Here is a 15977-nt window from a genome sequence, read left to right as displayed (position 1 = left end):
GCGCGCGCTCCCCCGAGACTCTATGGCGGGTACTTCCGGCCACTCTGGTTCCGGCCGGTAGCTCTGTGGTGGCTGGTTCCGCCTCCCTCCCTCTCTCCTTTCCTCCGTCCCTCGCCGCCCGCCCGCCCGCGCTCGGCTCGCGCCCCGCCAGCTCCCGCCAGTCCCGCGCGGCCCCAGGGCCCGGCCCCCGGGCAGCCCGCGCGCCATGGGCGCCTACCTGTCCCAGCCCAACACGGTGAAGAGCTCGGGGGACGGCGCCGGGGCCGGGCCGCGCCCGCTGCACTTCGGCTTCAGCGCCATGCAGGGCTGGCGGGTCTCCATGGAGGTGAGCGGCGGGGCGGGGGGGGGCGGGGCGCGCGGGGAGAAGCGGGGGGGGGGGGGCGGGGCGCGCGGGGGGGGAGAAGCGGGGGGGGGGGGGGGGCGCGCGGGGGGGGGAGAAGCGGGGCTCGCGGGCGGGGCGCGCGGGGGGGGGGAGAAGCGGGGCTCGCGGGCGGGTCACGCGGGGGGGGGGAGAAGCGGGGCTCGCGGGCGGGTCACGCGGGGGGGGGAGAAGCGGGGCTCGCGGGCGGGTCACGCGGGGGGGGGAGAAGCGGGGCTCGCGGGCGGTTCACGCGGGGGGGGGGGAGAAGCGGGGCTCGCGGGCGGGTCACGCGGGGGGGGGGAGAAGCGGGGCTCGCGGGCGGGTCACGCGGGGGGGGGGAGAAGCGGGGCTCGCGGGCGGGTCACGCGGGGGGGGAGAAGCGGGGCTCGCGGGGGAGAAGAGGGGCCCGCAAGATCTCGGAGGGCAGGTTGCGTGGGGGAGAAGCGGGGCCAGCAGGCGGGACGCAGGGCTTTGGCGGGGAGCGCCGCAGGGCCCGTTTTGAGCCGGGCTTGTCTGTCCTCAGAGCCCCCTTTCCGTGCTGCTTCATACGTGCCGTTCTCTCTGCCCTGGCTGCTCTGGCCTGGCCCGCGCTGCCCCTTCCTGGAGCCTGTGGTGGCACCGAGACCCCTCACAGAGAGTGAATCTGCTCTGCAGCCTTGGCCGGCTTTGTGCTCAAGCTGCGAAAGTGCCAGGTTCGGTCGCACCTGTGCGCATTACATTTGCTCCCCCTGGCATACTTTCTCAAGGCTGGGGCATATTTATAGCTCGCCCTGAACTCCCTGCCAAGCTCTCAATATTCTGCTGGTAACGAATGGGATGTATTAGTAGTGTAGCCCTGAACTGTACTGTGTCCTATCACGCTACTGCCTCCTAACTAGCTTTCTCTTTGCTTTCCCCATTACAAATGTCTTATCCATTTCTGCTACTCTCTTTTACCCACCTTTGCTCATTTTTAACATGGGAGTAAGGAATCACCATTGGGACAAACTGCCAAAGACAGGAATGAATTGTCCATCCCTTGATGTGTTCATATCCAGATATGTTCCAGAAAAGCAACCATCTTTAGTCAAATGTAAATTATTGGGCTCACTACAGGGGTAACTGTGTTGGACTCCATAGCCTGTGTCATGCTGAAGGTCTGACTAGAGGATCTAATAGTCCTTTCTGGCCTTAAACATCTATAAATCAATGAGGACCTGGGCTTTAGAGTCTTTGTCACCAGCTGGATTAACTACACATTAAGATGAAATCTCCTATTATTTTGTGTCGGTGTATCTAAAATCTCAAGAGTCTTGCTTACATTACAAAATTCCCTGCTCACCTGGTGTATGGAAGGCTTCTCGATCCAATTGGGGTTTTACCACCATATGGCTATGTCTACACTGGCAGCTTCTTGCACAAGAACATCTTGCGCAAGGGTTCTTGTGCAAGAGGTCTTGCGCAAGAAAACGTCGACACTGCCATGTGCGAGCTGTGCTTTTGCGCAAGAGCGCCCATGGCAGTGTGGACGTTTTCTTGCGCAAGAAGGCTCTGATGGCCATTTTAGCCATAGGGCTTTCTTGTGCAAGAAATCTCTGCCCAGCGTCCACACTGCCCTCTTATGCAAGAGTTCCTGCACAAGAGGGGTTACACCCGTTAAAAAAGAGCATAGCTCTTGCGCAAGAAGCCCTCTCTTACCACCCCATACTGTACATTTCTGCGGGCCGGCAGTGTGGATGCTCAGCGGATTCTTGCACAAGAACAGCCATACTTGGGTAAGAAGCTGTGACTGTAGACATAGCCTACAAGTTAGATTTATAGTCCACAGTCTGAACTATAACCATGGTAAAAATGGGTCTGGCTGCCCAGAGTCATGAACAAAGCAAGGCTCTCACCACTACCTGGAATTTCTTAGTAACACTCCCTCTTAGGTACATAAGAATGGCCATGCTGGGTCAGAGCAAAGGTCCACCTAGCCCAGTATCCTGTCTGCTGACAGTGGCCAATGCCAGATGCCACAGAGGGAGTGAACACAACAGGTACCCCTCAAGTGATCCCTCTTCAGTCACCAGTTCCCAGTTGCTGATAGATGTTAGGGACACTATTCCTACCCATTCTGACTAATAGCCATTGATGGACATAACCTCCATGGATTTCTCTCAATTCTTTCTTGAACCCTGTTGAAGTCCTAGTCTTCACAACCTCCTCTGCCATGGAGTTCCACAGGCCAACTATGCACTATGTGAAGAAAAACTTCCTTTTGTTTTTGTTTGCTACCTATTAACTTCATATGGTGACCCCTAGTTCTTATGTAATGGGAAATAACTTTTCCTTATTCACTTTTTTCCACACCAGTCATGATTTTATAGTGCTGTATCATTTCTCCCTTTAGTCTCCTCTTTTCTAAGATGAAAAGTCCAAATCTTTTTAATCTCTCTTCATATGGGACCCATTCCAAACCCCTAATAATTTTTGTTGCCCTTTTCTGAACCTTTTCCAATGCCAATATGTCTTTTTGAGATGAGGCGACCATATCTGTACACAGTATTCAAGATGTGGGCATAGCCTGGTTTTATATCGTGGCACTAAGATGTTATCTGTTTTATTCTCTATCCCTTTTTTAAATGATTCCCAACATTCTATTTGTTTTTTTGGCTGCCACTGCACTCTGAGTGGATGGTTTCAGAGAACTGTCCATAATGACCCCAAGATCTCTCTCCTGAGTAGTTGTCACTAAATTAGTCACCATCAGATTGTGTGTATAGTTGGGATTATTTTTTCCAATTTGCATTACTTTACATTTTTCCACATTCAATTTCATTTGCCATTTTGTCGCCCCATCACGTAGTTTGGTGAGATCTTTTTGAAGCTCTTCACAGTCTGCTTTGGTCTTAACTGTCTTGAGCAGTTAGGTGTCATCTGCAAATTTTGCCACCTCACTGTTTAACCCTTTCTCTAGATCATTTATAAATACGTTGAATAGGGTTGGTCGCAGGACAGACCGTTGGGTAACACCACTAGTTACCTCTCTCCATTCTGAAAACTGACCATTTATTCCTACCCTTTGTTTCCTGTCTTTTTAACCAGTTATCTGTCTATGAGAGGACCTTCCCTCCTATCTCATGACAACTTACTTAAGAACTTTTGGTGAGGGACCTTGTCAAAGGCTCTCTTGAAATCTAAGTACACTATATCTGTTGGATCCCCCTTGTCCACATGTTGAACCTCCTCAAAGAACTCTAGTAGATTAGGAGGGATAGCTGAGTTAGTAACTGGAAAAACTTAAAAAACGATAAATAGCCTTGCAGCACCTTAAAGACTAATAAAACATGTAGATGGTATCATGATCTTAAGAAGTGGGTTGTGCTCATGAAAGCTCATGATATCATCTACATGTTTTGTTAGTCTTGCAGCAGCTTAAAGACTATTTGTTTAAGTTTTTCTAGTAGATTAGTAAGGCATAATTTCCCTTTACAGAAACCATGCTGACTTTCCCCCAAAAGAGTGTGTTCATCTATGTGTCTGACAGTGTTATTCTTTTCTTTACTATCGTTTCAGTTAATTTGCCCGGTATTGACATTAGACTTCCCAATCTGTAATTGCCAGGATCGCCTCTAGAACCCTTTTAAAATATTGAGGTCACATTAGGTAGGCAGCACACATCCCTTTTCATTCTTTCTCATCCTCAGTATTGTGTACAGCTCGCCTTTATTTAGATCCCTCCATGAATGTTATTAATACGCTGTTTATGCCCATCTTCCAGAGTATTGAGAGGTGTTAAATTAGGTGCTATATACCTCTCAACTTAATAGAATGTAGGGATGTGAAATCCCATTTAATCAATGAATTGGTTAAACTTTGATTAATTGGTTAACTGCTTAAACAGGGTGGGATGGACTGGAACAGCCCCCCTTTGACATGGGCTGGGCCTGCCACACTGCGATTAACTGGTTAACCATTCACATCCCTAATAGAGTGGTGTTTGATTATAGCTGTGGTGTCCTACCATTTCTGAAACAGTAGCCACTATAGTGGCTACTGCTGTAGCGAACTAGCCACACTCAACCAGCCAAATAATCACATGTGGCTAGTGTGTTTGACACGCCGGGATTATAGGCTTTTGTCTACACTCAGCCTTTGGCTAGTTTACGGTCCCTATTACTGTTGCATTCAAGCACATTGGTGTTTCTTTTCCAAGGAGTGTTTTGCAAGCCACTGTATCAAATGGCTTTTTAAATACTGTAGCCATCTCGTTGGTGACAAAATGAAGAGCTTGTCTCTTCCACCAACAGAAGCTGAACCAGTAAAAGATACAACAGTATGTCACATGCTTGTGATTATGAATCCTTCACCTTTAGGTTGAAACTTTCAAAAGTTTTTGGGGGTGGTGCGTAAAAAATGTGAGTAAAATCCATTTAGTCTTTTTGTTTGTGAGAGTGAAAATAGATCAAAAGCTTTTTTAAGGTTTCTCATTGAACTATGGTGGGAGATAACAGGGCTGTAAAAATTGTTCTCCCTTAAATAATTCTGGTTCTGCTGAGCATGTGTGGGGGAGAACTCCACAAAGCTGTGATCTGCTCCCTTCAGGTGAATGCAGTGTGCTATCCCAGTTTGATTGCACTGACAGGCTCTGTACCGATGGAGTAGTGGCACAAGGATGGCACTAAGAGGAGATGCACACTGTGATTTCGTTAGTGCTTGTAGTTGCTGGTGGAGGTTGACTGAGGTGTATTGGGTTGGTAAGCCTCATCAGCAAGAGGGATGTGAACGACTGGTCGACTGTCCGACAAGCAAATGCTTATTGGATGGTCGACCCCTCCCTCTTCCCTTCCCCCTGTGTTGCCTTTATCAGAAGGAGGCAGCAAAGAGGGGGAGTGGAGGGAATTCTTCATGCGGCAGCGCCATGTGGACCCTGGGGCCAGACCCCAAGCTCCACATGGCGCTGCTGCTTTGAAATGCCATGTGCAGCCTGAGGCAGCTGGGGTGTCCCCAGGCTGCAGATGGTGTTTCAAAGCAGCAGTGCCGCATGAAGCACAGGACTCCCCTGCTGACCCCGAGCTCCATGCATTGCTGCCTCTTTGAAATGCCATGGGGAGCCCAGTGTCAGGCTGCATGCTGCGTTTCAAAGCAGCAGCGCATGGGGAACCCATGGACAGAGGCTGCTCCGCGAGAGGCGGAGCAACCTCTGTCTGCAGGGAGATCGGGCCTGCCTTAGACAGAGGCTGCTTTTCATCAGCCTCCCCTGTCCTGTCCTGTCCCTTCCCGTCCCCCCACTCCACCCTCAGTGCCTCTGATAGGGGGCAAGTTGGCGCTGTGCAGCTTGTGATGGCAGGAGCTGGTTTTTCAGCCAGCTCTCCCCAGCACCGGCTCCTACTCCCCCCACTTTGTTGCCTCTGATACAGAGGTGCAGCAAGGAGGGGGAAATGAGTTAACAAGATTAACTGATAAGCCTAGATTTTTTGATTGATCAAATAATCGACTGCACATCGACATTCCTACCATGTACATGATAACCAATGAGCATGGGCTTATCAGTTAATCCTGTTGCACACAGCTGCCTGCCCCCACTCCCTGCTTTCCCCCCCCCCCCTCAGCATGTAAACATGCAACTGCTGTAAATTTCAGCGGTTACACGCTTCCAAACATATTTAACATCCCTACTGCACACCTGCAATGCTACGTGCAGAGTTACCTGAAGTAACATTGGCCTCCAGGAAACACCTGGGTGAAAGTAGTTATTTGACTGGTCTGTTCAAGCCACCTCCCCAGAGAGGAGGAGGAGGAGGACTCCCAGTAACTGCACTCTTGTCAGTGTAAGCTCGGGAGGCTGTGTTGCTTGGGGGAGACTTTTTGTACTCCTCACAGACACAGCTATGTCGGCAACCACATTGGGATGGCGGATGTACTCTGTCTGTCTCAGCCTCTTCTCCAGTTGCTGCCCACTCAACCTTCCTTTCCCCCCGGCTGTGAACTCAAATTACCCCCTAGGCTGGGACGTGGCCGCAGCGGGCAGGTAGATTCCCTCTTCAGAAGCTTGATCTCTGCTCAGGAACCCTGGGTGGTGTTCTCTCTGATACCTTATCTTCCCCATTGGGGGAGCAATAGCTCAGTGGTTTGAGCACTGGTCTCCTAAACCCAGGGTTGTGAGTTCAATCCTAGAGGGGGCCGTTTTTAGATTTGCCCCAGATCCCTATCAGGGATGGTACTTGGTCCTGCTGTGGGGTCAGGGGACTGGACTCAATGACCTCACAAGGTCCCTTCCAGTTCTATGAGATAGGAGTAGCTCCATATTAAATTAAATTAAACATTGTTTGGTTTCCTGCCAGTGTCCTCTTCCTAGGGCTTCTGCCTTGTCTGGCAGCTCACTCCTCCTCCATGGCCTACTGTTATTACATGGGACATGCATTTCCCTGTGCAGGTCGCTGTTGTTGGTTATTTACACTTGCCTCTGGCACTAGGTTGGTGCCACCTCTCATCTTGGCTGTGGAGGTTCTGTTTTGATTTTTGGCCTTTTTGAAAGTGTTAAATTAGGCTGCATAATAGAGAAAGAGGAACCAGTGAACATTGTGGCTAGTGAATTTTCCTGATGAGATATGTCTCAGTGTCAGCATGAGCAGGACTCGATAAATACTCACCCATGGTGAGTAGATTTTACCAGCTGGTGAGTGCAGGGGCGGACTGACCCGGTGGGTCGTTGTGACGGGCTGGCCGAAGCCCGCACTACGGGCGGCCCGGCCCCATCCGATCCACCGGCTGGCGGAGAAGCAGAGCCCCGCCGGGAAGGGGGAAGTGCAGCGATTTTCAGCACCTGGCTGTCTGCATGCAGTTCTGGTGCGAGAAGGCAGGGTGCGAGCCAGAGGGCGGGATGCGGGAAGATGCCAGGACCTGGCGTGACGTGGCCCCGCCAATTTTAAAGGGCTGCGGCAGCTCGCCTCTGGCTGCATGTTCCCAGGAGCTGGCTGCGGTGCAGCCAGGCCCCGCCCTGCCGGCTCCAGTCCTGCCACGACCCCAGCCCGCTTGCCTGCGAGAGACTGCTCCCTGCTGACTGCCCAACTTGCTGCGCCTGCCCTGCGCTCCTTTGTTTCCGCGCCACCCGTTCCCCATACCGCCCCTACACCCTGGACCTCTTGCTCTCCCTCTTCCCTGTGACTCTGGCTCTTCGCTGCCCTTGCACCCCGCACCCTTCTCCCACTGATCTCTGCCTCGCCCCCCCCCCCCAGCTCTGTGCTGCCCGTTCGCTGCACTGCCCCTAGACCCTGATCCCTCTGCCCCTCCTGTTCCTCGCGTCCCATTCCCCGTGCCTCCACCGCACCCTACTCCCCCGATCCCTGCCCCCCCAGCTCTGTGCTGCTCGTTCCCTGCACTGCCCCTAGACCCTGATCCCTCTGCCCCTCCTGTTCCTCACATCCCATTCCCCGTGCCTCCACCGCACCCTACTCCCCCCGATCCCTGCCCCCCCAGCTCTGTGCTGCCCGTTCGCTGCACTGCCCCAGACCCTGATCCCTCTGCCCCTTCTGTTCCTCGCGTCCCATTCCCCGTGCCTCCACCGCACCCTACTCCCCTTCAAAGAACTCTAATAGATTAGTAAGACAGGATTTCCCTTTACAGAAACCATGTTGACTTTTGTCCAACAAATTGTGATCTTCTACATGCTTTACAATTTTATTCTTTACTATTGTTTTGACTAATTTGCCAGGTCAGGAGAAGAAAAAGGGGAAGGCACCAAGGGACAGGGTTGCAGGAGAGAGACATCCGAGGGGGCCAAGTGCAGACAATGAGGAAAAGGGCAGGAGGGGAGGTGTCCGTGGGAGGGGGGACAGGATGATGCTGGGAGGGGAGAGGGTAAGGGCACTGAGGGCTGGGGGGGGGAGATGCTGGGAGAAGGCTTGAAAGAAGGGGTGGGTATGAGGAAGGCAGGGATGGAGCAAGGCATCTGTGAGGGCACAGGGGCAGAGGGTGGTGAGGGGGTGGGCATCAGGGAAAAAGGGGGCAGAGGCAGTGAGGGAAGGAGGAGGCACCAGGAGGGTGCAGGTGCCAGGGGATTCTGGGGGTGAAGCAGAAGGGCAGATACCTGCAGGGGAGGGACCAGCACCAGAGGAGAGAGGCAGGGCAGGTGTGTAAAGGGAGGTGTTAGGAGAGGGGATGAGGAGGGGTAGCTCACATGATCAGAGTGGGGCTACTGGAGGAGTGGGCACAGGGGGGAGATAAGGGCTGGTGGAGGGGGGCAGGTCACAGGAGGGTTGAGGGCAGTGAGAAGGGCAGGAGTCAGGACAGCAGAGGAGGGTGCGGGGTTGGAGGGCAGCAGGCACCAGAGAAGCTGATGGAGCAAGGGGAAGAGACATGGCATGTAGAAGAACATAATTTGTTGGACAAAAGTCAACATGGTTTCTGTAAAGGGAAATCCTGTCTTACTAATCTTCTTTGAAGGGGTTAACAAACATGCAGACAAGGGGGATCCAGTAGATGTAGTATACTTGGATTTTCAGAAAGCCTTTGACAAGGTCCCTCACCAAAGGCTCTTGTGTAAATTACATGGCCATGGGATAAGAGGGAAGGTCCTTTCTTGGATTGAGAACTGGTTAAAAGACAAGAAACAAAGGGTAGGAATAAATGGTAAATTTTCAGATTGGAGAGGGGTAACTAGTGGTGTACCCCAAGGGTCAGTCCTGGGACCAATCCTTTTCAACTTATTCATAAATGATCTGGAGAAAGGGGTAAGCAGTGAGGTAGTAAAGTTTGCAGATGATACCAAACTGTTTAGGATAGTCAAGACAGAAGCAGACCGTGAGGGACTCCAAGAAGATCTCACCAAACTGAGTGATTGGGCAACAAAATGGCAAATGAAATTTAGTGTAGATAAGTGTAAAGTAATGCACATAGGGAAAAATAACCCCAACTATATGTACAGTATGATGGGGTCTAATTTGGCTACGACAAATCAGGAAAGAGATCTTGGAGTTATTGTGGACAATTCTCTGAAAACTTCCATGCAGTGTGCAGCGGCGGTCAAAAAGGCAAATAGGATGCTAGGAATTATTAATAGTGATAGAAATGTAGCCGTGTTAGTCTGGGGTAACTGAAGCAAAATGCAGGACAATGTAGCACTTTAAATACTAACAAGATGGTTAGTCTTTAAAGTGCTACATTGTCCTGCATTTTGCTTCAGGAATTTCTAAGAAAGGGATAGAAAATAAGACCCAGAATATCTTACTGCCCCTGTATAAAACTATGGTACGCCCACATCTTGAATACTGTGTACAGATGTGGTCGCCTCACCTCAAAAAAGATATTTTGGCCTTGGAAAGGGTTCAGAAAAGGGCAACTAAAATGATTAGGGGTTTGGAACGGGTCCCATATGAGGAGAGGTTAAAGCGACTGGGACTTTTCAGTTTAGAAAAGAGGAGACTGAGGGGGGATATGATACAGGTATATAAAATCATGAGTGGTGTGGAGAGGGCCGATAAAGAAAAGTTATTTATTAATTCCCTAAATAGAAGAACTTAAGGACACCAAATGAAATTAATGGGTAGCAGGTTTAAAACTAATAAAAGAAAGTTCTTCTTCACACAGCGTGTAGTCAACCTGTGGAACTCGTTGCCAGAGGAAGCTGTGAAGGCTAGGACAATAATAGAGTTTAAAGAGAAGCTAGATAATTTCCTGGAGGTTAGGTCCATAAAAGGCTATTAGCCAGGGGATAAAATGGTGTCCTTGGCCTCTGTTTGTCAGAGACTGGAGGGGGATGGCAGGAGACAAATCGCTTGATCATTGTCTTCGGTCCACCCTCTCTGGGGCACCTGTTGGTAGACAGGATACTGGGCTAGATGGACCTTTGGTCTGACCCAGTACGGCCGTTCTTCTGTTCTTATGGCAGCAGAGGGAAAAGGTAGAGGTTTATAAGATATTTATTAATAACTTATAACTTATTAGTAATTACTGTTATTTTTTTTATTAGGAATTTATGCCATTAAAAAACACTTGGGGGGGGGGGGGGGGGTGGCGAGTCCCTTTTTTGTCTGGTGAGTAGAGTTTTCCATAATTTGTTGAGCCCTGAGCATGAGATTGACTCAAACAGCCCCATCCCCCCCAAATGTCACGTGTCCCAGAAGGATTGAACAGAACAGGGAATCAAGTGATCATTCCCTTATTGCCTGTTCCCAGCTTCTGTCAAACAGAGACTAGAGACAATATTCCTGCCCATCCTGGCTAACAGCCATTGATGGACCTAACCTCCATGAATCTATCTAGCTCTCTTTTGAATCCTGTTACAGTCTTTGGCTTCACAACTTCCTCTGGCAAGGAGTTCCACAGGTTGACTGTGCATCGTGTGAAGAAACACTTCCTTTTGCTTGTTTTAAATCTGCAACTTATTCACTTCATTTGGTGAACCTAGTTCTTGTGTTTATATGAGAGAGTAAATCATTCTTCATTTGCTTTCTCTACACCAGTCATAATTTTACAGCCCTCTATCATATCTCCCCTTAGTCATCTCTCTTCCATGCTGAAAAGTCCCAGTTTTGTTACTCTCTCCTCATATTTGCAATTGTTCCATACCCCTAATCATTTTTGTTGCCCTTTACTGAACCTTTTCCAATGTCAAAATATCTTTTTTGAGATGAGGCAACCACATCTGTACTAAGGATGTAAAATCAAGTTTAATTGATTAAATGTAGTGCTGACACTACATTTAACTGATTAAAGGGAGTTGGGGAGACTGCTGGAGCAGTGTCCCTACCTTCTGTTGTCAGGTTAGAATGGCAGGGTCCCCCCCCTTTCCCATGGTGGCTGCCACCATGACTCCCATCCCCCTTCCCTTCATGGGGGCTGGGAGCTAGCAGCCCCACGTGAGGATCCTGGCAGGGTTGGAGCATGGGCAGGGAGCTGCTCATGGGTACTCTTAACTCATTACCCATTAACATCCCTAATCTTCATGCAGTAGTCAAGACGTGGGCATACTATGGATTTATTTGGAGGCAATAAGATGCTTTCTGTTTTATTCTCTATCCCTTTTCTAATGATCCCTAACATCCTGTGCTTTTTTGACTGCCGCTGCACACTCCGTGAACGTCTTCAGAGAATTATCCACGATGACTCCAAGATCTCTCTCTTGAGTTGTTGTAGCTAAATTAGCCCCCATCATATTGTATGGAGAGTTGGGAGTCTGCTCCCAATGTGCATTGCTGCTGCTTACTGCTCCTGCCTGCCTCTGATTCCGTGAGATCCATGTGTGAAACGTGAATGTGTCTGTCATTGCCATTCTGCCCTGCTTCTGAGCTCCATGCATGCCAGGTCATCTGGTGGGTGCCAGTCCAAACCCAAGTCTTCTGACACAGTGCTTTCTTTGGCAGGACGCACACAATTGTATTCCTGATCTGGACAGCGAGACGGCCATGTTCTCAGTCTACGATGGACATGGAGGTAACTGCTGCTCTCGCTCTTTCCAGGACCGGTATGGGGGCAGCTTCTGTAATGGGACTGCTCTGGGCTGCTCCCGTGCCTTTCCCTCTGGGGCAAACTCCTCTGGCTGCAGAAGCTCTGGTCTCTGGGGCAGACAGAGGCTGCTGACAGCTGCATGGGAGGAATGGCATTGGGTTGGCACCTCCCTCTGTTTGGTGGGAGTCGGGCTTGAGGGCTCCGCAGGAAGCATTTCAGAACTAATGCTGAGCTGCGCAGCCAGGCAGGGAGTGGTTTGAGGCCACTGTGTGGAGATGCGTGCAGGCATGCGTAGAGCAGGTCCTAGAGGAGGTGCAGTTCCAGTTCTGCAGTGAGGGGATGACTTGACAGTTGCCATCTATTCTGAGAAGAGCTGCTTTGGGTGGCTCTGTATGTTGGTGGGCCTTGGTCCTGCTTTAGTTTCTAGACTGTAGCTGAATGTCTTTGCCTTGATGCTGCTGCCCATGCCCCACTTCACACATCAGACTGAAGCCTGTGTCCATAGAGACCAAGAGATGGAAAAGCTCTGTTAGGTTCCAGCTAACCCAAGGGTTCTCAAAGTGGGGATAGTGACCCTCCTGGATTGTTACATGGGGGGTCCGAGCTGTTTGCCTCCAACCTTAAACCCCACTTTGCGCCAGCATTTGTGTAATAGTATTAAATATTTTAAGGTGCTTTTAATTTGTAATGGGAGGAGGGGTTACACTCAGGCTTGCTGTATTAAAGGAGTCCCCCACCGCACCCCCAGCTAAGCCAGTACTAGAGAAGTGGGTCACGGGTTCCACAGAACTACACTTTCTATACATGTGGAGGCAGATAGATTTTATCCAGAGTCGTTTTACAATCTGAATGTCCCTTTTCTGTGGCTGTGGACTCCATCTCGGTGCAGAAAGCGGGTCTCACATCTCTGCTTGCAGTGTAACTGATACAGGGACACTCACGAGCCTGCAGACAAGAGCATTTATTTATTTGCAGCCCCACCCTGATGGTATCTGAGCAGTTCACAGACATGAATGAATTTAGGACAACAGCCCTGACAGGAAGGAGAGGGTTGTTATCCTCTGGCTGGCAGGTGGCCAAGGACTTTTTGGAAGTGCAGTTACTTCAAGTGATGTTTGAGTGCTGGACACACATGTTCAAAGTCACGTGCTGTCTGCTTGGTCCAAGGTCAACATGGAGTCCCTATGGTAACTGCAAGCCCTTCCCTGTCTCCTGATGCCGCGTCCAGCAGAATGCTCACGCTGGAGTTCTCAGCTCCCCTGTGTATTGCCTTTGCATTCACACTGTTAGTAGTATTGGTCTCTGGGTTACCATAGCAGCTACAGGCCTCTGTCATGGGTCAGAACCCCCTGTGTTAGGTGCTTCACATAGGTGAATCTAAAAGATGATTCCTGCCTCCAGATCCTTAAGTGGCAATAAGGACAAGAGGGGTGCAAGGGAGCACAGAGAGCACTGGGCAGCATGAGAGGTAGAGGTCACTGCACACCCGCAACCTAGTGCTTGTCAGGTGTTTGCAGGTTCATGACAGCTGAAGGTGTTGGAGGCGAGCGAGGCAGCTTTGTAGATGTTTGCAGGGAGCTCCTCCCAAGCATGTGGGTGGCAGGGCAGAAAGCTTGAAAACCTACCAAGTGAGCAGTGGAGGCTGGCACCATGGGCCAGTCAGAGGCAGGAATCAGCCTTTCGTTAGAGAATGAGGGAGGACAGGCTAGAGGATGGAGGCCTTGGGAGTGAAGACCATTAGTTTGTTTGATACAATAAAGAAGGGGCAGTGGAGGAATAGGAGGAGAGGGGTAATTGGGTCTGATTGCCCTGGGCTAGGACTGGGTGCTTTTGCAGCAGCATACTGAATGGATCTGAGCAAGACAAGGCTGCATTTGTTAAGGCCAAAGCGAAGGGTGTGCAGTAGTTGGCATTGAAGTGTGTCCTGGAGCAGTCGGAGGTGATGCCGGTGAGTTGCAGGAAGCAACCAGAAGAGATGGTGGAGGTAGCTGCAGCCTCTTGGGCTGGTGAGGTACAGACACTAACAGTTACTGATGCTCACAACTTAGGGTGATTTGAGACACTCACATTGAGCCACTCTGCTTTTACCACCCAGCTGGCTCCACAGCAGCAAGCTTTCCTTTCTGAGAGCAGATCTCTATGATGATCCAGGTGTTGTCACCTCCAGATCCCACAATGGCAGTGCAGTCTGTAGGGCTGCCCCTGGAAGTGATGCACTGGCTGGTGCAGAATGCAGTCTTTCACTTCTTGGGAAGGGCAGCAAATGTAATGAAGGGCAAAGGAACCGCTTCTGTAGAAAAAAGCGACTAGGACTATCAGGATCAGAATTTGGGGAGAGCATGGGCTGTTTATAGCAGGGATAAATGAGAGACAAGACAGAACTGGAGGAAAATCAGGATCTTAAGTATTTGGATATACAGGCAGTCCCCGGGTTACGTACAAGATAGGGACTGTAGGTTTGTTCTTAAGTTGAATTTGTATGTAAGTCGGAACTGGTACATATTGTAGGGGAAACTCTAGCCAAACATTTCTCCAGAGCTCAGTTTTATTCTCCCACACCTCACTTCCTTCAGTCCTTTATTCTCAAGCTGAGGTGTCTGCTGAGAAAAGCCGCTCCGCGTCTCCCTGGTCTGCTGGGGGGGGGGGGGGGGGGGGGCGCTAGCTCCGTGTCTCCCTGGTTGTCTGGGGGGAAGCAGCTAGTGCGGGGTTGCCTCACCCCGTTTGTAAGTAGGGATCTGATGTAAGTCGGATCCATGTAACCCGGGGACTGCCTGTAAATGCGAATCGTATGTGGAATAAGCAGGAAGAATTAACAATGCTAGTAAATAAACACAACTAAGACAGTTGGCATCACAGAGGCTTGGTGAGATAATACACATAATTGGGATATTGATTAAGGATGCTAAATTTCAGTTAATCAGCTAATCGAGTAGTCAAAAATGAGGGGTGGGGTGCTTACTGTCCCTGCTGAGTCTCCGCCTTTTAAATGCACTGGCTCCTGCTCTCCCCTCCCCCCCCCGTGCTGCCTCTGATACAGAGACAGCGGGGGGGACGGGGGGGGGGGACAGGCGGAACGGAAGTGATCAGTCAAGTAGTGACTCGACTACCTGATAAGCCTAGGCTTATCTGGTAGTTGACTAGTCGCTTGCATCCCTAATATTGCTATAGAAGCATACAGCTTGCTTAGGAAGCACATACAGGGGAAAAAAGGGCAGAGGTGTTGCCTTATATATTAAAACGTGTCTACTTGGACTGAGGTTGAGTTGGACATAAAAGACAGACATGTTGAAAATCTCTGTGTAAGGATAAAAAAATCCAAGGCTGATGTCATATTAGGGTGTCTACTACAGTCCATCTAACCACAAAATCACCCAAACCACAGGATTTGATGGTGACGGGGGACTTCAACTACCTAGACATAGGTTGGGAAAGTAAAACAGGACACAGAGTATCCAGCAAGATCTTGGAATATATTGGAGACATTTTTTTTTATTTCAGGTCAAGAAAGCTACTAGGGGAGAGGTTGTTCTAGATTTGATTTTGACAAATTGGGAGGAACTGGTTGAGAATTTGAAAGTGGGAGGCACCTTGGTTGAAAGTGATCATGAAATGTTAGTGTTCATAAGTCTTAAGAATGGTAGAAGGGAGAACAGCAAAATAAAACAATGGATTTCAAGGAGGAACACTTCATTGGGGGTTGGTAGGGAAGAATCCATGGAAAGTAAGTCTGAGGTAAAACAATTGAAGACAGCTGGCTGTTTTTCAAAGAGATGTTATTTAAGGGCACAAGATCACACTATTCCAGAGTGTAGAAAAGTTAGGAAGTACAGCAAGCGACCACCCTGGATTAACCAAGAGAGCCTCAGTTTTCTAAAAATTAAAAAGGTGTCCTATAAAAATTGGAAGCCGGGTCAAAGTACAAAGGATGAATGTAAACAAATACAAGTATGTAGGAGCAAAATGAGAGAGGCAAAGGCAGAAAATGAGTTCAGTCTAGTTAGAGACATAAAGGGTAAGAAGAAAACATTCTACAAATACATTGGAAGCAGGAGGAAGACCAATCACAGAGTTGGGCTATTACTTAATGAAGAAGAGAAACAATAATGTGGAAATAGCAGAGGAACATAATGACTGTTTTGTTTCAGTGGTGGGCGGATGCCTAGCACAGTAAATGTCAGTGAAAATAGGGTAGGTTTAGAGGTTAAAA

At 49.7% G+C, this 15977-nt stretch overlaps 1 protein-coding gene across 1 annotated transcript in view; it reads left to right on the top strand.

Annotated features, from left to right (window-relative positions):
- Positions 1–57: 57 nt before the first annotated feature.
- The window catches only part of PPM1G (protein phosphatase, Mg2+/Mn2+ dependent 1G), a 39638-nt gene continuing 23718 nt past the window's right edge, over positions 58–15977 (top strand). The window contains exons 1-2 of the mRNA XM_075916301.1: positions 58–325; positions 11686–11755. Of these exons, the coding sequence (XP_075772416.1) occupies positions 206–325; positions 11686–11755 (190 nt within the window). The 5' untranslated portion in view covers positions 58–205. The remainder of the gene's footprint in view (positions 326–11685; positions 11756–15977) is intronic.

This window comes from Pelodiscus sinensis, unplaced genomic scaffold (assembly GCF_049634645.1).
Source record: "Pelodiscus sinensis isolate JC-2024 unplaced genomic scaffold, ASM4963464v1 ctg80, whole genome shotgun sequence".
NCBI classification, from domain to species: Eukaryota; Metazoa; Chordata; order Testudines; family Trionychidae; genus Pelodiscus; species Pelodiscus sinensis.
The sequence above is the reverse complement of the archived record's forward strand: the minus strand, read 5'-3'. Positions and strand labels throughout refer to the sequence as shown.